This window comes from Balaenoptera physalus, assembly GCF_965194825.1.
Source record: "Balaenoptera physalus genome assembly, chromosome: 1".
In the NCBI taxonomy this organism is placed as follows: Eukaryota; Metazoa; Chordata; class Mammalia; order Artiodactyla; family Balaenopteridae; genus Balaenoptera; species Balaenoptera physalus.
Window position 1 is genome coordinate 66003168 of NC_138882.1, and position 20488 is coordinate 66023655.

A 20488-nucleotide genomic window follows, 5' to 3' on the forward strand; every position below is an offset into this window, starting at 1 on the left:
GCTACCGCGGAGGCAGACAGACCCGGCGCTGCCGCCGCCGCCGCCCTCCCCCGGCTACATGCCGCCGCCGCTGCCGCCTCCTCCTCTCCGGCGAGGGGCGGGGGGCTCCGGCCCGGGGTGGGCACCACTCCTCGCAGTGCCGCTCCCCTCCCTGCCCTCCGCGCCGGCCCTGGAGCCGGCGGGGGCGCCCGCCGCCTCCTAGGAGCGCACGCTCCGCGCGCCCTGCCGGAGAGAGGGGGCGGGCGTGGGCAGGGGCGGGCGGGCGTCGGGGCAGCGGAGACCCGGCACGGCGACGAGAGGAGGGGGCTGCCTCGGAGAATGCCCGGCGCCGACTCACCGCTCCTAGGCACGGGCTGAGCCGGACCCGGAGCGGGCGGCGCGTCGCCATGCCGGTGTGACGGGCGCCCCCGGCTGCCCGCGCGGTCCCCCGCGCTGCCCCACGCCGCGCCGCGCCGGCGCCGGGCGGCAGGATGGGCTGTATCCAAAGCATTACCTGCAAGGCGCGGATCCGGCGCGAGAACATCGTGGTGTACGATGTGTGCGCCACCATCGACCAGTGCCCCACGCGCATCGAGGAGACCTCGCCCATCGTCCTGCGCTACAAGACCCCCTACTTCAAAGCTTCGGCCCGCGTGGTCATGCCCCCCATCCCCCGCCACGAGACCTGGGTGGTGGGCTGGATCCAGGCGTGCAACCAGATGGAGTTCTTCAACACCTACAGCGACCTGGGCATGTAAGCGACCGGCCGCGCGGAGTCGGAACGGGGTCCCTGGCCCCGGTCTCTTCTCCTGATCCCGATCCTCCTCTCCAGCTCCTTCTTACTGCTCTCCCCATCCTCTTTCTAAACCTTCCTCCCGCCTCCTCTTCCATCTCCCTCCTCCCTACGCTTTTGTTTCAGTGACAGGGCGGGTGTGTGTAGGGAGGCTCCTCGCGAAGGCATTTTCTCGTGGTTTGCTTCTGACTCCCCATGAACGCGAGAACGGTGCGATAAGGAGGGTTCGAGAGACGGAGGTGGGGGTGGCTGGCTAGTGCCCTGGGAGTTTCGGGGCGCCGTCTGTGCTTTGTGGGGCTTCCCGGGAAGAGTTTGGGGGGGACCTGTAGAGAGGAGTGGAGTGGAGTGCCGGGGGCGCGTGGGCTGTGCCGCGCGCGTCCGTTGGAGAAACCCGAGCGGGCTTGGAGGAGAAGGTCCCGGGTGTCCCAGCTGGACTTGGTGGTTCTGCCCTTGTTCCCTCGACTGTTGACTTCTAGCCCTTGTCCCCCGGGCCGGGAAGCCTGGAGGCATTTGCATCCGGAACCGCAAACCCGGGAGAGCCGCTTTTCTGGCTCGGCTCCCTCTGGACGAGTACTGGGGTGGTGGGAACTGGAAGGCATCGGGCGCGTCCCGGTGGAGCAGGGCTGATGGCCTTGTAAGAGCAGCCTCTGGCTGGCGTGGTGCGGTGTGTGTCTTATGCTCAAGGAAAGTATGGGTCTCTTGTCGGTCTAAAGTCTTTACTTACTCCAAAACTTTACTGATTGCGACGCTGGAAGTGATTCCCCAGCGCCCACCGCCGAATTCTGTTGGCGATCTGGGAGCTCTCCAACTTCTTTCAGCAGCGCCGCTCGGTGCGCGCCGAGCTCGGCGGCTGCGGTGGAGACCCGAAATCGCGGCGACTCCTCTGCCGCCAGGGGCCGACAGCCTGCCCCGGAACCGCAGGCTACTCCACAGTCGCGTCCAGGACTTCTTTATTTACTAAATTTTCATGACTCCCTGCCAGCCTCCTTTCAGAAGTAGACTATGGGCAGTTGGCAACTACAATGGCTAAAAGGTTTGGGGCCTGCGTTCTACCTGCTGTTACAATGTAGGTCTAGAGAACCCTAATTAGCTTGCAGCCTGTAGGGAAACCCTGTTCTGGAAAGGCAGCCTCATTTCATTATTAATCTAAAACTCTAGAGTTCCCAAGGTTCATCTTTTGAATATGGATATAAGGTGGGAGAGTTTCCATTTTAAAAGGTCAAACTATCTCTTTAACAGCAGTTTGGAGGCTTTTTATTGCACTCTGAGAGCATGTGAGTTAACACTAGTCGTAGGTGCTAAAAGGAATTTTGACAGGTCGCTTTGTTTCTCCCCCCTCCCATCCCCACCCCAAAGAGTTTGAACTTTTCTCTTTAACCGTAAAAGCTAAATGCTGGAGAAAGTTCCTTCCTAGGGAAGAAGTGTGACAGCCCAGTTTCTTCTGTGCCTGTGCACGTAGAGTGTTCTTGTCTTTCTGTATGGCAGCTGGATATGAGAAATGGGGGACATACTATTTGGGGTGAATCATGCCATTTAAAAACAGACACATCCTCGAAAGAATGATTATATCTGAACACATGTGTCTCTTGAAGATGTTTTTTTTAAGAAACTTATTATTTCCAGCCAAGTCAGAGAAAGCCCCAGACAGGGCAAGGGCACCCTCCCTTTTGTCCTGTTGGCCTGGCCCTAATGGCAGTGTGCAGCCTTGCTGGGGGGCTGTAACTGCAGCCTGGGGCCCCTCTGGAGGAGGCTAGGAGGTACTGAGCCGAAACAGCCTTACTTTTCCCAAGACTGCACAGCCAAGGCTCTCTGTTGCCTCACATCTCTTGTAAATTAGTACTCGGAAAGCAAATAAATCATTCTTTCCATAAAAGAAAGTATATTCTACCTCAGGAGAAGCCGAGGTGAGGTATAAACACACACGGTAGTTGAACTTCCTTGACTATGAGAGGATATGCCCTCATGGGAACCTGCTTTAATGGGCATGAGTTGGTGCCCGCCCAGAGGGACACATCTTCCCTGACCCTTCCTTGCTGAATTCTTGCCTTTGGGATTTGGGAAAAAAGTTTTGCCTTTAAACTACCACTTTCTGTATTTTAAGATTCTTGGTTTTCCTGTTGTTGGTACCAGGGAGCAAATCACAAAGCATATTATTTTAGAAATGGGTCAAGGGTCTACCTGTCTCTTCATGGCTGCGATAATTGCTATGTGTCTAAGGCCACTTTGGAGCCCAGATTTGATTGAACCAATTTCCACAAAATGTTTCTGCCCTGAAAACTTCATCAGTGTAAACTTTTTGATGGAAACTCATATTGCATGAAAGTCACTGAAGTCTGTTAGTTACTATGTCCACTTTAGCCAGTACCTTGAGTGGAAAAAACACTGCAGGCTGAATTTTCACCCCTGTGCAATGCTCTTGTTACATGAAGCATGACACGATGAGAGAGTGTAGGTTAGAAAGCTACCTTTTCAACATTTAAAAGGGACTATGCCAGAGGAAACCCGCAACTTAAAATGCCAAGAAACTTCTATCTATAGGTTTAAAAGAAAACATGAGCTTTTGTGGTTTAAATTCGCAACATTTCCAAAAACGAGTAGGCTTCTACAGGAGCATTTGAAATAGTTGATGGTCAGGATGGCCGGAGCTTAATTTGAACTTGAACTCAAATGACTTGGAACTTCCTTCAATAATTCTACAGGAAACAGGCTATAAATGCTTGTGGAACCCACTTATTTCTCATTTGGCCCTGATGAGCCCCGGTCATGCAGCCCTGCTGAGACCACTGCAAGGCTTCATCCTTCAGGGAGGAAGGGCTACTGTATTTTCTCAATCAACCCATCAATAAACAAATATTTACCAAGTGCCTCTGATGTACCAGCGCCAGCAAAGAAAACAAAGGAATAAGCACACAGCGTCACTGATCCTCAGTGTAGGAGGTAGGGGCACACGCAGAAAAAGCCAGTGCTCCCAAGCAGTGTAGGAGGAAGGCCAGAGAGAGGGGCAGGGGACCAGGCCGGGTTTTCTAGATGTGTAAGGACTCAAGCTGAATGTGAGATGTGGATAAGATTCAGTGAGGCAAGGAGGAGGGACTAGTTAGTTCTAAAGGGGAAAAACAAAGGTATGGCGGTAGGAAAATATAAGGTGTCTTAAGGGGGCATGCGTAGGTAGTAGAGGAGCTTTCAGGGGGAAGAACAGTGGGAGATGAGGTCAGAAAGGGTCTGTTGGGGAAGGCCTAGGACAATATGATCTGGAAAAGAGAAGGTTAAGTAAGGTCAGGTCTTCTTAACCAGAAGAGTATAAGGAAGCTCTTCATACCTTCTCCATGCCTCTTGGGCATACAGGAGCTTTTCAGTAGAGGCATGAGACCTTTATGATGGAACAGTTTCTTTTTTTTAAATTTATTTTATTGAAGTATAGTTGATTTACAATGTTTTGTTAATTTCTGCTGTACAGCAAAGTGATTCGGTTATACATATATATGCATTCTTTTTCATATTCTTTTCTATTATGGTTTATCACAGGATATTGAATATAGTTCCCTGTGCTCTACAGTAAGACTGTTGTTTATCCATTCTATATGTAATACTTTGCATCTGCTAATCTCAGACTCCCAATCCATCCCTCCCCCACCCCATGATGGAACAGTTTTGCATGCTAGAGTACAATACCCAAGAACAAAGAGTGAGGTTCACGTGCCAAGGATGAAGGTGAAGCTGAGGTCAAGGGGAGAGCCGGCAGTGGCTGGCTGGAGGCCCTTCCCACTCCCTTTGAGCCCATGTGCGTTGTCTTCTAGAGCCGTAGGGAGCTCTCTGGTCAGCTTAGGGCTGATGGTATAGAATTTGGAGAACCTTGTCCTGGGTGAAGCTTGAGGAGGTCAGAGCTTACTCCTCTCAGGAGACAGCTCCTGCCTGTCTCTCTACTCCTCCTTCAGAGCCAACACTGTTGAGGCTTTGACTATACCCACCCACCTCTGTTGACTGTTCAGTTCAATCCAAGCTGGTTTCTATCTGTTCCAAATTTGTTCTTGCTCAGTTCGTCTGGGCTTTTCCACGTTGCCAGATCCAGCAGGCACTTTGAGACACGCTCACCTTTTCATCAATATTCCACATAGTTGACAGCTTCCTGTGTCTTGACTCCTTCCATCATTTAGCTTTCATGCTATTTTTCTGGCTGTTCCTCTATCTGACCTCCTAGGACAGTTCATCAGGACATTTCTCACGCCATACTGGATGGATGGTAATTTCATCCATCCCAATAGCAGCAGATGGTCTCTGTGCTACACAGTCACCTGCAGTGTAGGTGTGTGTGCCTACATACAATTTCTACTTGGCTGTCTGAAAGACATCTTGAACTTAATGTATCCAAACCTGCACTCTTGATCTCTGCTGTAGCTCCCACCCAAAAGCTGCACCTCCACCGTTCTTTCCCATCTTAATAAATAACACCTCCAGTCCCTGGATTGCTCCACCTGAAAATCTGGGTGTCACTCTGGATACTTCCCCAGACGTCCAGTCCATCATCAAATCCTGCTGACTGCATCTCACAGATAGCTCTAATCCAGCCACCACATCCACCCCTTCCATCTTAGGACATGTCACCATCACCTATCACTTGCTCCGATGGAGGATTTCTGACCAAACTTGCCACCTCCGTTCTTGCCCTCCCTCTGGTCTATCCCCCATACGATAGCCAGAGTGATATTTTAAAAACATAAATGCTGTCGCTTTCCTGCTTAAACCCTTTAATGACTTTCCATTGCAATCAAGATAAAACTTGAAAATCTCTTCCCACTCTTTGGATTTCTGTTCTTAAGCCCCATCAGCCTTTTTCCATTTCTTCAAAGGAACCAGCTTCATCCCACTTCAGAACTTTTCCATGTGCTGCTCTCTGTCTGAAATGCTCTTCTCGCCCACGCTTGTCTCGCAAAATGCCTGCTCCTCATTCAGGTCTCAACTGTTACCTGCTCAGAGAGGCAGCCCTGAGTTCATAGTTTAAATTAGGGTTCTCCTGTTCTCTTGAGTAATACACTATTCTTTTAGTTGTTGCAAGTAATTGTTGCAAGTAAGCAAGTAATTATATGTTTATTTAACGTCTGACTTATCTACAAGAATATGAGCCCCATTAAAGCAGGTATTACATCCATTTTATTCTCTGTGAACAGTGCTTGACCCATAGCAGAAGTTCAATAAACATTGGATAAAAATAAATAAAGGAGCCATTTTTCTGACCTCAAATAGTCTGTGTCCTCTTCAACAAATCATGCCTCTGCAGAATTAGCTTTTCATATAAAACCTACGGCAACCCCACAAATCTGTCCAACTCTTGACATTCCAGCAGTCACGTAGCACATACAGTTTAACTCCGCTGTGCTTCTGTGTCATTTTGACCTGCATCATCCCACCAGATCCGCTGCTCCTCAGCCCAGGGCTCGTGTCCGTCACTTCTTCTGTCGCCCTGAGGTGTTCTGAACACCACGAGTGAGGTTCAGCAAACACTGAAGCCTCACTGACACGTCACCTACTACAAAGTGGCATTCACCGTCTGCCCAAGGAGATGGGACATAGAAACCTTGTCGTAGCACAGTTCCACCTGCATCATTAACTCGCGGTCTGAACCCCAGGGCTTCTGGAGGTGATGGCCCTAGCAATCACTTAAATACCTTGCCTGATAGGGTCATTGCCCACAAAGTGAACACCTCCGCCCTTGTTCACGGCTGCGTGTGCGGCATGGCTGTGAGTGTGGCTCTCACTGGTCATAGAGGTGCCTCCTTCGGGCATTTTGCTCTTGAGGGCCAGCTCGGCTTATCTGTCCAGGGAGCCTGATGAGTCTCCAGGTGCATTGTCCTACCAGGTCCAATGCGCCTCAGCACAGGGCTCACATCTGTTACTTCCTCTGTCTCCCCGCGGAGACTTGCATCAACACCCATCCCCCATTCCCATCACACCCCCTCAGTCAGGGGCCTCGTGATCTGGAAGTAGCGAGAGCTGCTCCTCATCAGAAACGATGGGGACCCTCAGTCCCAGAGCATCAGATGGGAAAGCAGGATCCAATTCCCTTATTAAAGTCCTGAGTGCCCTTGAAGGGGAGGCGGACTGACCCTTTGCCTCTAATCTTCTCCATCTCCGCAAAAGAGGAGCAGCAGAGGATTAGCTGGTCTTATCAGGAAGCATTAAGCTCTCTGGAGATAAAGCACAACTCTGGAGCTGGAGGGGAGGTGTAGGAGGAACAGGGGAGGAAACAAATGATTCAGAAAAGAGAAGGGGAGAAATAAATGGGAGTTAACAACGGGATGTGGCTTGTGTAGCCTGGGATGCTGAAATACAGCTGCACGGGATGGAGAAAGCAGGGACGGGTGAGCTGGGAGGTGTTGGACTGCAAGATGTCAGCGACCTTCCACATGACAGCAGAGGCAAATGCTGTTTGCGGGGTTAGGTCTGCAGATGCTTCACGTTCCAGGTTAAAGAAGGCTGGCGATTGAGTAAGGAAATGCAGAATCTGGTGTAAGACGCAAGATCCCAAATATCCCCTTTCCCTCTGATTTGTGTAGCACTCTGATCTTGTCTGACCCTCTCTATTATGGCCCTGGGAGCTGGAAGCTACTCTTATACCTGATGAGGAAACTAAGGCTCAGGGGGGTCAGATGAGACCGTACATCTAGTAAGTGGCTGAGCTGAATCTTTGTGAGAGGGTGGAGCCAAGAGGGCAAGGGACCAGGTCCATCCATTGCTGAGAAGCTCATTCCCTGGGAGCAGGGGATGCCTCCTCAGCTCTCAGGGACCCCGAGCTGGCCAGTCTGGACTGCAGGTTTTAGCCCCGTGCTGTCTTCTCCAGAATCTTCCCTGGGAATCACATGTCAGCTCAGATGGACAGCCCTGGACCCCAGCTGACAGTCACCCAGACCACTCAGTTACTGGACTTGTGAGTCTGTTCATCCCTCAAACTCTCCAGACAATTGCTGTTTGGACAGATGATTAGGAAGAAAAGAGGACCCCCTTCTGGTGGTGGGAAGGACCCCTGGCTCTACCATCAGCTCATCGGACATTCCGCTGGCTCCCAGGAATTCTTATACTATTATTCCTTTTCCAAGGCCCCCTCAGGCCAGTGTGTTAGCTGTGTGGACCCTGCTCCCTCGGTGGCTCTGATACAAGCCAGTTGGAACTGTTCACTGTGCCAGTTGAAGGTATAGCAGCTGGCTCCCCAGCACAGGGATTCGAGTCAGAAAACATGGGTTCGATTTTCAGCCGTGTGACCTTTGGCAGGTTCCTTAACAATCCAGTATCTAGTTTGTATGCATGTAAATAGACAATGAAAAGATCTGTCTTGTCTCCTTGGCTGGGGGTCAGGAATCAAGTGAGATGAAAAGTGTGAAAGGGCTCTCCAAACTGTAGTGTATTGTGCACATGTTGCTTTTTTATTATTATAGAGTGTGGCTGTGATTACTACTAGAGGGTGACTCTGGATCAGCCTCAAGGAACAGGGAGGTTGTGACCCTGTGGCTTCCCCTGGCAGAGAGAAGCATTCACACTCTGGAGAGGGGTCCCTCATGCATCAGCCACTGCTCTCCCACAGCCCCACTCAGAGCCAGAGGGGAGGAGAGAGAGTCGCTTTGTAGATCCTTCAGGGCCAGGGCTGTTTTCCATTCATACTCAGCGGAGGGTGGTAGCTACTACCTCTTGCCCCGCCCAGAGGTCGCCCTCCCGGATCTGCCCCGGGCAGATGAGCAGCATGCAGGGCCCTGGCCGCTCCCAGTCCTTGGTGCAATGCCTGCAACTCGGCCATGTCCTCGTGGGGACTGCCTGCCCTGCCCCCAGGTCCTCCTGAGGTGTACCAGTCAGGCCCCAGATGAGGAGCCGAGGACTCAGGGCTGGGGGGGTACTAGAGCATGTCCGCTGTGCTGTCCAGGCTCAGGAAGGTCTGGAGTTGCCAGCCTGGGTGGACGATGAGACCCACACCTGAAATAATCTGTGTCCGAAACCATTTCTAATATATTCTTTCCAATATATCTTTAGTATATCTTTAACATATACTTCCATGATTTTGTTTCCTTATAAGAAGAAACCATGAAGAAGAAACCCTTTATAAGGGGACCTCACATCATCCCAAAATAATCATGAAACCTATTTAGGGTAAGCATTTTTCCCATTTTAGATAAGCAAGCTGATTAGATAAGTAATGTGCTCAAGGTCACTTGAGGTCATGAGGGCAGGCGCTGGTAGAATCAGGGCTCCCAGCTCCTGCCCTAGTGCCCTCCTGAGCCAAGTGCATGGTCAGCGCCAACCCGGGATAGGAGGTGGGGATGCGAGAGGTCATCTTCAGAGTCACGTGCTCAGAGCCATTGAGCACCCCAGGGTCAGTCGGCACACGGGCACTTTGGGGGGCGTCATTTATGGCCTCTGAAGACACGAGAAGGTAGATAGAAACATCTAAATATGTTCAACAGAAGCAAAGAGAAATTTTCAGACTGTCTGATTAAGACAAAATAAACATGGCCATGTGCCACGTGATGGCACCTTGGTGGCTGGCTTCCTCTCTTGAGACCTGACCTTTCCAAGCTGGCTTGTGGGCTGTGTCAGGCCGGGGTGCTCAGAGGCTGTCAGAGGTCTGGCTAATGGGCAGCAATAAATCAGCATCCTCAGTCAGCAAGCTCTGCAGCATCCTGAGGGGGCATGCAGGCCAAGGAGGTCATGGCTTGAGGGCATGAGTGGTGACGGGGACAGCCTTTGGCAAGCCTGGGAACTGCCAGAAACAGACCAATGAGATGTTCCTTTGCCCTAGGCATGGGCGGGAGGAAGGGTTCAGGAGCTGGTATGTGTGGGGAGGGAGAGGCTTGAAAGAGAACAGGATGTGGCCTTCTCATTCTTCCCCCTCCCACGAGCCACCAGCTGAGCCTCCATTCCAAAATGGCAGCCTCCACGGCTGAGCCTGGGGAAGTCACTTCAAGACCAGGTTTTAAGTGACTCAAATATTTGAGACTCCCTTTCAAACTTCCATAAATAGCCTTCACCTTGTTTAAGGATGGAGAAGAGATTTGTGCCAAAAATCTAAACCCAAACTCCTGTTGAAGATTTCTTCTTGGCCTTCAGAGCCGGGAGTCTGTCTTGCTGGGACATGTGTACACTTTAAGGAGTGGGCAGGTATCTGCTTATTGTCTGTCTCCCCACGAGGCCATGAACAACATACTCAACTTAATGATGATCAACTTAATGTTGAACACTTATCCAGTGCTAAATGCTTCATATGCACTGTCTGAGAGACAGGTGCCATGCTTTCCCCATGTTAGAGATGATGAAACAGAGGCCCAGAGAGGGTAGGTAACTTGCCAGCATTACCCAGCTCATAAGTGACAGAGCCAGGATCAGAAACCAGAATTCCAGTGATTCCTTATGATGTTTCCCTGCCACATTAAGAACGAATGATTGCACGATAGAGTGAATGAATGAGCAAATGGATGAGCAGGGAGCATTCAGGATATTTCCTGAGTGCTTGCTTTTGTGCTTGCTGTGGGGACCTGGGGAACAAAGGGTTGAAATCACTTTGGAAACAAGCAGCCTCCTCACCTCCCAGCCCGTTTGCTCAGCTGGTCAGGGCGTGTTAATGAGATCGGGGTCTCGGGGTCAGACCCAGGAGACCATCCCAGCACCCAGGTCAGCACTCCGCCCTTCCAGCTGCCTTGCACGTGACTGCTTCCAGCTGCCAGTCATAGCAGAGTCTAGATTACAGGGCAGAGGAACAGCCGGGAAAATGCAAGTGGTGGGTCAGCAGAGCCCTCCTTGACTTGGGGGTGTCAGGGCCCTGTGGGCAATCGTCTGGCCCAGCTGCTCATTTCACAGATGGGGACACTGAAGCCCAGAGAGGACACTGAACTCCAGCGAGGGAGTGCTGGAACTGGGCCTCAGACCCAGGTCCCTCCGACTTCACAGCCACCGTTCTTCACCACCGGGCCACACCAGACCTGAGGGGGAGCAGGTGGCTCGCTCCGTGGGTCAAGGCAGGGGGCACCCCTGGTCTGTAAAGCAGTCATCAGGGCTCACCACCGCCTGTTTTTCCACACACACCCCCCCCGCCCCCCGTTTGCTGAGGGACCAAGTCTGTGGGCAGAGATGGCCACGGGCCCAAGGGAGGAAGCAGCACAGCCCTGGGCCGCACAGAGAGGAACTCAGATGGGCCCAGGGGATGTCTACACAGTTGCCAGGAGCAGAGAAACCAGGCTTTTCCCAGTGTCCATAGGCAGTGATTAGCAAGCCAGAAAACAGAGGGGCTCCCCAGAGACGCCCATCACAGATGGCAGGAAATGGGAGGGCTCGGCAGCCCAGGGGAGGAGGGGTGTATGGAAAAATCGGAAATTGAGTTTCAGCATGGATGCCCAACAACCCAGAAATCCTTTTCTCCACCCCTCAACAACCCCCCCCCCCCAGGGCAGGCGCTGATGCCATCCCGGGGCCCCTGGGCCCTGCCCACAGACAGGCAGGATAGCTCCATGGCCCCTGGCAGCTCCAGAAGAAACGGGATCCAAGTGGTATCAGAGATGACAGATTGTGAGGGGGCCAGGGCCCTCCCCTGACAGCAGGGCTCAGCTGCGCGGCCCCTGTGGAGCAGAGCAGATGGGGGCGTCTGAGAGGGAGATCCTAGCAGCCTGGAGACTCTGTTTCTGTTGTGGCTTTTAGTTGGGTTTTCTCCATTTTTTTTCCCCCCTTTTATTTTTTGTGAACTCGATACATTTTAGCATAGGGGCATGATCCAATTGTCCTGTGTCTGCTTACTCTAAAGGAGGTGGGAGGTGGGGGGGAGCAGGAGCCAGCGGGTCAGGGCTACAATACAATCTGCTTTGCCCTTGTTGGGATCTGAAGGGGCCGAGTTTGTGCCTCCAAGCAGCCTGTCTGGCTGAACCCAAGATCTTTGCACCACTCCAGACTGCCTTTCACGAGGAAGACTCTGGAAATCCAGTGTGATGTCAGGGGGTCTGCCTTCCCCACACCCGGTCCCATTCCAGCTTTGGCCCTCCCTCTCAAAACTTGCACTTGGGACCTACCCCTGGCCCTCCCTGGAGGCCTCCCTGGAGGAGGAGGCACCTTTAGGTCTCCTGGCCTCCTTGGGACTCTCCCCATTGTCCCACCAACCTGGCTTGGCCTTTTCAAGTCTTGTAACTCTCAGGGCTCCCTGTACCTGTCTGATCAGCCCTGCTGCCTGATTTTTTCAGTATTTGAAGTATATGAAGTATATTTTTCAGTATTTGAAGGCTCTGCCTGCCTTTGTCCCTGTCCACCACTTGTGCTGTCTCTGTGTCCATCTCAGTGTCTCCCTGCTTGCTCTCTGACCCTCTGGTTTCCCTGCTCGGGCCAGGCACTCTTCAAGCTGCTGGGCCTCAGCCGGACGCCTGCCCCCAGGCCCCCTGTCCTCCTGGGTCCTCCCTGTCGGGCTTACTCTCTCCCTCTGAGGTAGGAGACACAAATGCAGAGGGGGCTGCCGCCGGGGGCGCCCATGAGATCCTCTGTCCTCCTTGGACCCTCTGAGACTGCACTGGGCTTCCACTCTCATCTCATGAGTGGGGATGATCTTTATGAGGAAAATTGCTTGTGACTTAAAGGGGCAACTAAACTAGGTTCCAGAGGTCTGGTGAGGAAGCTGAAACAGCTAGGACCAGAGCGCTGTGGACATCCCCAGAGCGGGTGGGGGCAGGGAGGAGGGAATTCATTGGACAAGCACTCAGGGCTTGTCAGCGCACAGTCTGGAGCAGAGAGAGGGAGTACGAAAGGGGGTTCAGAACATGCTGTACTGCCCTTGTCTTCTCAGCAGCCATCAGAAAGGCCTGGGTGTCGAGAGCAGACCCTAAGATAAAGAGGACAATTGATGGGGGGTGGACAGGGCCCAGGGAAGCCACATGCAGCCTAGTTCCTGCCCGACAAGTCGGTACAAACTCTTGACCTTTTGTCCTGCCGGGTGTGAAGCTGGGGGCGGGGGAGGCGGGGTCCAAGCAAGGGTGGCAGCTGCTCTCACCGCCCCCCCCCCCGCCCCGAGGCCAGAGAACAGCCACACTCCAGAGTCTTCTCTGCAGAAAAGCCCCTTAAGGTAACCATCTCCAGGCGGGTGGCCAAGCTGAGTGGCCCCAGCTGAGAGGCTTCTGAGACGCAAGGGAGGGTAGGAGCTGGGAATGCCAAAGCAGCCCCTCTGTGGTCGAGGCAGGCATCCTCCTGCACTGGCCAATGCCGGTTCCTCTCAGATGTCTCTGGAGAGCTTGTCTCTTCAGGACCTGAATCCCACAGGGAATCTAGACCAGCTGGGTACCGGTGGGGTTGCTTAGTCACCGTTGGAAAGACTTTCAGAGATGGACCTGCTGCATACTTATACCGAGAGTTGGACCTGGAGAAAGGCTGACGGAAAGGGGTCACGGTGCAGATGTAGCGCTGAGGGCCCGTTTCTCCCGCAGTAACCACCAGGCCTCAGCGCCGAATGGAAGGGGGGAATTTGTCCACACGAGGAAGGTGCATTTGCCGACGTGAGAAAGTTTTCATGGAAACCCTGTCTGTCGACCTTAGGATCTGTGCACCGTTACTTTTTTATTAAGCGACCAATCTCTTTCGCCAAATGGATGAATAATGGCGTGGGTCCAGCACTGAAGCCGAGACACTCGGGCACAGCCCCCATGGGGGACTGTTTGCGACCACTTAGCGTTTAAGACAGTTTCCTCTCCACTCACATGGGGCCACAGTTTCTGCGGTTTGTATCAATGTCTTCAGACTCAGGATTGAGGAGTCATAGGCCAGGTACCCTACAATTGGACAAACAACCACCATTGAGCCCAGCAGAGTAGGGATGCTTCTAGATCAGAACACAGGCATGTTTAGGTGGTTATTCTGAGAAGGAAATCCCCTACTTGGATGCCGAGAGGTTTTTTTTCAAGATTTTCCCTCAGCATCTGGTGCTTCCTGGAATGTCTGGGCATCAGGATTGGGATCTAGAATTACACGCTAGTGTTGATGACTTTCCACGAAAAGGAAAAGCATCTTGGAGTGTTGTCATGCCATTTTGAAAGAACAAAGACATTGAAAAAGTATTCTCTTAGAAACACCTCTGGTTAAATGGAAGCAGAGTACCAGAGAAAAAGAAGTGGGTGTAACGGTCGGGCTGTCTTCCCTGGGACAGGTCAAGGGCTAAGTATATATCCAGAGTTCAAGAGCGCAGACCAATGTACAAGGTAACAATGAACTCCTGAGCTGTTACAACTCTACATGCAATCATTTCCAGTCTCAGGTGTTCATTTTCTTCGGGTGCCATACCCGTTTGTCAGCGGTGTGATATATGCATGACCCAGGACAGAACTGAGATGGGTCCCCCTGCGGGAAATCACTTTCCACGTGAGTTCAAAATCCCAGTTCCGGGTCACTCCATCCAACTTCTGAACATTTCTGATTGGCTTCTATGTATGCTTTAAATGAATGTGTTTTCACTATTTCTTATGTCCATAAGCTCAAGTTTGTTAGCTGTGTTATACAAATGTTCTGTGTTCTTGCCAAGTTTTATCTGCTTGATCTATCAATTACTGAGAAAGCCTGCTGAAATTTCTCCCTCTTGCTTGTGTGTTCGTGACTCTTCCTGCAGGGCTGTCCACTGTTTCTTTATACATTTTGAGGCTGAGCCTGTTTACCTCTTTGGTTTTCAGTTTCCTCTCCTTTTCTGACCCCTGGGGGTTTATTTTGCAAAGCTCAACTGTGGATTCAGTAAGAAATTTGTAATGGAGGGTTTTTCAAGATATTTAGTCTACCACATTATGATTTGCTTGCTAGATCCTTCTGTTCCTCAGCCATAGACAGAGCTTTCAGTGGCTACTTTTTCTGGTTTGAATGAATGTCTTTTAAAGCAAGTTGTCTGCCTAGGCAAGGCGCGTTGATAGAAAGAGCTGAGGTTTCTTAGCGCTCTGGCGCTGGGGGTGAGGAGGGGAGCCAAGGCACTCTGAGGATCTTGGGTCCACAGCTAAGGAAGAGAGAGCCCGTCAGACCCCCACTGGGCGCTGGGCACGGCTGACGGGCGCAAACTGCTCTCTCCGCGGACCCAGTGTCTCTGCCGTGTGGTAAGCGACTGCTGAATGACTACTGCATTTGCCACCCATCTGTACACACTTCAGGGCCCCGAGTTGGCCTTGACAAGCCAGAATGTCCTGCTGGAAAAGAAGCTGCTTTCCTGGAGAGCCTCAGAACCCCGCTCGAGCACAACCATCCTCAGTGTCTCTCTGTAGCATCAGAGGCTCGAGTTGGCTCCAGGATTCCACACTTTTCTTCCTTGGGCCTTACCCCCGAGGCTCATTTTGCACTGGCATTTGGCTTCTGGCAGTTCGTGAGCTTGTTTTGCCTCCTTCTCTTCCAGATGGCTCTGAGAAAGACCAACGGGAGGCAGGAGTGTGGGAGGGAGGCGGGGTATGCTTTCCAATAGCTGTCTGCTCTTTGGAAGGCATACCCAGGAACCCCTGAGAAGGCGCGCATGCCTGGCATGGCCCTGGCACTCAGCAGGCTGATTCTCTCCAGAGGTGGAGGCAGGAGGGGGGGATTCCCTACGTTGAGCTATTCAGGGCTGTGGAGATCTCAAGGTGGTTGGGACCACGTAAAGCTAGACTCCGATGACAAAAGACTAGGCTAGCACTTCAGCATTTACAAAAATGCTTTCGTGTATGTTACTTCTGTTGAACTTCATGCTCACTCTTAGAGATGATATTACTGTCCATGTAGCAAGGGGAAAACCAAGGCTCCATAAGCTTAAGCGATCTGGCAGGTTAAGTGAGGAAGTGGCCACAGTTGCCATCTGATTCCAAATTGATTGCTCCCTTTAGGTAGCTGATGCTGGTCAAAGAAAAAGTGATAGAACTTTGGAAGCTGAAAAGATGCTGGAGTTCCTGGGTCTGACTCCTTTATTTTTTTTTACAGGCTTAAAAAAAAAAAAAAAAGCCCAGATGTTAAAAGAGGTAAAAGGAATTGTCCAAAGTCATACAAAGAGTTAAGTGGCAGACCAGTTGAGATCCTCGAAGGATTGTGTTTATTTTAAAAATTTTGTCTGTGCTTTTGATAGCAATTCAATTCCGTGAATTTAATTTTTTTTATGAAATCTTGTCATTTCTCTGGGAAACACACTCCAAAATGGAACGACAGTCTACAGGAATGGCCTAGCCTAATAGACAACTGTATTGGGAAGAAAGGGTCTGAACCACGATTGTCGGCTGGGCCTCCTGACTCCAAGTGGTAGAATGAATTGTCCCGCCCCTCACGTCCATTTAGTACCCATCAGAAATCTGAGCTGTGTCTCACCCACTTGACTGTCAGGGTAAGTCCTTTCCTAACTCAGATAACCATCATTGGTTCATCACCTAATAGGGACAAGACAAACATGAGATGCTAGGTGTTTTACCCAAATTATACCTCATTTAAAGTTCATTTAAATTCATCTTATCTCTATTTCACTCATAAAGAAACTGAGGCTTTTGAAAGATCGTGTAACAGTGCTAGAACCAGAATTTAACACCAGGTTCAAAGGACTCCAAATCTATGCCCTGACCGCCATTATTAGTACATTATTGCTTCACCTAAAAGAGAAAAGTTAACTTCAGATTCCAAGCAGGGCTTGAGAATGCTGGGAACAGCAAGTAATTTGAACATCCGATAACAAAACTATTGCAAGCACTCTTACCAAACTGCACGCATATGAAAGGTATTTCAGGATTTATCTGTAAGCCAAGAAAACCACTCTTGAAAGAATAGTATCCAAGATTTGAATTCTTTGTGTTACCAGCTCTCTAGACCCCTCACATCTTCCCTTGTGTTCATCTGGGGCTTCTACGTGGGTGGACCACAGAGTTAGAGAATCATTGTTGTAGTTGGTGTTATTACAGATGAAGCCGTAGATTAACAGGAAGAGTGTGCCGCAGTGGAGAAGGGCATGGCTTTCAGAGCCACTGGTCACTGAAAATCGCCCTTCATTCCTCTTTGACTGAAGGCAATGTAGTGTTAAAAAGCATGGACCTTGCAGCCTCTGCACGTAGGTTCAAATGCTGCCTCCACCACTTGCTTGCTGTGTAGCTTCAGGTAGCTTAACCTCTCTGTGCCTCTGCTTCCCCATTCATAAAAGGGGGTAATAATAGTTCCTACATCATGAAGTTGTTAGGAAGACGAAATGAGTTTATAAAGTGCTTAGTTACAGCGCCTGAGGCGTTGCAGGCACTATGTTTTTGTTACGTGTTTTTTAAATGGGTGAACAAATAACTAGATGGACAAAAATTTACTGAATACCTGGTGTGTGCCAGGAACTGTGCTGGGAAGTGTTTCATACCGTGAAGAAAAACCTGCTGTGGTTGTGTAAAAGCCCTTTATCCAGCTGGATCAGCCAGCTGGTGTTTTGAGCACCTTGGTACTTGGCATTGTGCTGGGTCCAGCATAAGCTTCGTGGTCAGGGAGCTCACCCAGAGGAGGGAGAACCCTATAGATGCGTAGAAACCAGTTGACAACCACCATTAAGTCGCCTTTTCATCCAGCCTTCTCCGGGCAGAATTGTGCCAGTTCCCTAAAGCATCCTTACTGGGTCTAACTTGCTCACCCCTGGACTCTGTTCTCAGATGAGATCTGGCCTGAGCGGGCAGCAGCCACGAGCAGACTTCCCCAGGCCTCCTGCTCACTGATTCCCACCTGGGTGTTATTTTGCCGGCATTGCACCTGCTTCTTATCTCTGGAACCACAGCGTTCCAGTAAGAGACGCCAGCTGTTACCTTCAGCAACCCCTAGGACTTTGCTGGCTGTCCTCACCTCACACACAGCCTTCCCCGTGTCCATTGCTGGCTTGCGGAGCTGCACTTTGTTCTTTCCTGACCACCTCTCTGCTCATCTCCCCCTAGATGTGGTCTCGCTTAAACCCCAGGCGGGTGAGAACCAGACTCAGAGCTCAAAGGCCTGGAATTAGGTTATGAGCTCAGAATTTCTAGGAACGCTGATGGCTGTGTGTGTGTGCTTGGTGGCAGGGGATGAGACCTGCAAAGAGGAACTGTAGGTCATTATCACAGAGTCGTAAACTGAGCCTGAGCACTGAATACTGGGGAAGGCTAAGGAACTAATGCTTCTAGAAAAGGAAGCCCAGGAAAATTCCAGGCCCCACGAGCCAAAATGAAACGAACACCAATGCTCAGGAGGCCCTTTGCCTCTGCTGAGAGGTTGACGGAGATGTCCCCCGAGACTCACTCCCCGCTGTTTGTCCACTTTGCCATCCTATTGGCCTTATGGGTTCTGAATGTGAGTGCCAGCTTAATGTGCCACCCCTGACCCAATAATCAATAAGGTTAATTCAGAGGTAGAAAAAGTGACTCAGACAGGATCCTCAATAACCCAATGCTTTGTGGTCCCAGATGCCATAAAACCCTGAATGAAGAAGGTAGAAATTGGCCCTTGAGGTCAAAAGCCTTGTCAACAAAATGGCAGTGGCAGTAACTCTGAGACATTAGTCCATTGAACTGAAGGCCTAAAGCACTCCCCTGAATTGTCCTCAGGGAAGATTCTGGCCCTTCCAAGCCATATTACTAATAACCATCCTTCATTTTGGTAATAAAAGCTTACAAAGTGCTTTGGCTCATAACATTTGTTTTGCTTCTCAGAGTAACTATGAGACTAAAGGTAGAGAAGGTATCATTTCTCTTGCAAATGAAGAAACAAAGACTCAGAAGTGGTGTGAGTTGTCCAAGGCCAGAAGGATGCAGGCATAGGCTAACAAAGTGTCCTCTGACTCATTATGCACTGTTTGTCCACTTTGCCATCCCACTGGCCTTCTGGGTCCTGAATTTGAGCATCAGCTTAATGTGCAGCCAACCAAGAAAAAGAGTCAATCCCCTTTCATTTGGAAAACTTGCATAGATGGGCCCCATTGGGTGCCACAAATGTGTCAGACTTGAGCTTGTCTTTGATCATATACAGACCCAGGACTGGACATTCTGCTGACTTTTGCTAAGATAATGCTTTGTGGCCTCTCTTAAACTCATGAAGCAGCTGGAAGGGAATTGGGGGAGACATCTGACTCTTCCTCCACACAGCGCAGAGCAGATGAATGTCCTGTACCACACAGGCCCTTCCACACACCCCCTTTGCCCACTGAGAAGCCCTCTTTTCTTTGAAAGCCCAGGCAAAGCACTGATGCCAAGCTGGCATCTGGTACCAACCTGCAGAACGCCCTGGAAGGCAGGATGCCAGATGTGTTCTGGAATGATATTTTTTGCCATTCAAACAGGCTGGGCAGGTAGAAAATCATCCAGAACGTAAAATCTTGCCTCAGTTCCATGTCTAGGAGGCACCTATGACTTGGAGAGATGAGCATGATAGGAACAACCTTGATGGAAGAGATGAGAGTCTGAGGCAGGTTTGGTGATGACCGCAGTCCTTGGCATCCTGGGGATGTCAGACAACGGTTCGGATTTTTTTGTCCCAGGGCCATTTGGGGGGCACATCCTTCACTTTGACTAGAATGGACTCAACCCAACCTGAGGGCCTCCTCCCACCTGTCTTCTCTGGCAAAGTTTGAGATCCAAGGAACTGGGGGCTGATGTGTACCTTTCAAATGATAGTCAAGCCTGGCAGGTGTTGAGTCCCCCTAACACCCACCCCATCTCTGGCTCTTTCAAAGAAACCCCAAACTTCTTCCTTTCCTAGGCAGGGGGTTGGAAGAGGGAGTTGCTTTTTTTATGGAAAGATGAATGAATTCCTAGGGGAGCCTCTGGGAGAGGTACCATTGTGGGGAACAGAGAGGGGGCCTCCCTGGAAGGTCCCTCCTTCCCCTGTGGGCTCTATACCTTTGATGTGATTTTTCCCCTTTGCAGCAGAAGATTTTGCCCTGAGCAGAGTTAGTTTACACCTTGTTGCTGAAGAAAATAGCTGAGGTTTGAGAAATAAACAGCCACCCACTCCCTGTCTGTCAAGAGCCAGTACAGCTTAAGATGAATGGGAGACCTCTCTCTGCTCCCGTCTCCGCCTGCCCCATTACTCTCTGATTCTTCCTGCTCCATCATGAGGACAGCCGGCCTCCTCCTCCCTGTCCCTGCCTCCCACCTTTCAGAACTGAGCTAATCCTTCAGGAAATATTTAATGTTCATATGCCTCCCTTGCATAGAAGCAGTTTAAGGGTTCCTGTGATCCTGGATTTAAATCTGTCTCTTTCATTTCCTACAAATTTATTGCCATCTGTTGATTTCATTCCTGTGACACCCACATCAAGATCATTCATAAGGAGGATGAGACCCATTCCTAGACCCCCTCTTACACACAGCTCTTTCTTCCCATCCAAATGCCGGAGCATGCGTGGATCTGTGAAAACATATTCTCTCTCTCTCTCTCTCTCTCTCTCTCCCTCTCTCTCTCTCTCTCTCTCTCTCTCACACACACACACACACACACACACACACACACACACGCATTTGACAGACTGCAGACTGTCAGGCAATTTTACGTTTTGGTATTTATTTCCTGAATACTTAACAGTAGAGACCTGCCAATCCCTTTATTCCTTGGGAACCCTGGTTACTGGACCCACTGATTCGGGTTCAGGATTTCACTGGTGACTTTTGTCAGCTGTTTTGGCTTCCTTATCATTACTTACTCCTTGATAAAATCTCCTTTTTTATTTTCATCAAAGGTAGGTTAGTAGGTTGTGTCTTATCTGTCCTCCAGTCCGTGTGGACGTCTGTTCTTTCCCCATCCCTCCACCAC

The 20488-nt window shown here is 50.7% G+C and overlaps 1 protein-coding gene across 2 annotated transcripts in view; it reads left to right on the top strand.

The window, feature by feature from the left end:
• The first annotated feature begins 267 nt into the window (after positions 1-267).
• Positions 268-20488, top strand: part of FAM78B (family with sequence similarity 78 member B) — a 105660-nt gene continuing 85439 nt past the window's right edge. For both annotated transcript variants that reach the window (XR_014256977.1, XM_082438912.1), the window contains exon 1: positions 268-733. Coding sequence is in view for 1 of the 2 variants with exons in the window: in XM_082438912.1 (XP_082295038.1) it covers positions 471-733 (263 nt within the window). In the remaining variant the exon portion in view is untranslated. The remainder of the gene's footprint in view (positions 734-20488) is intronic.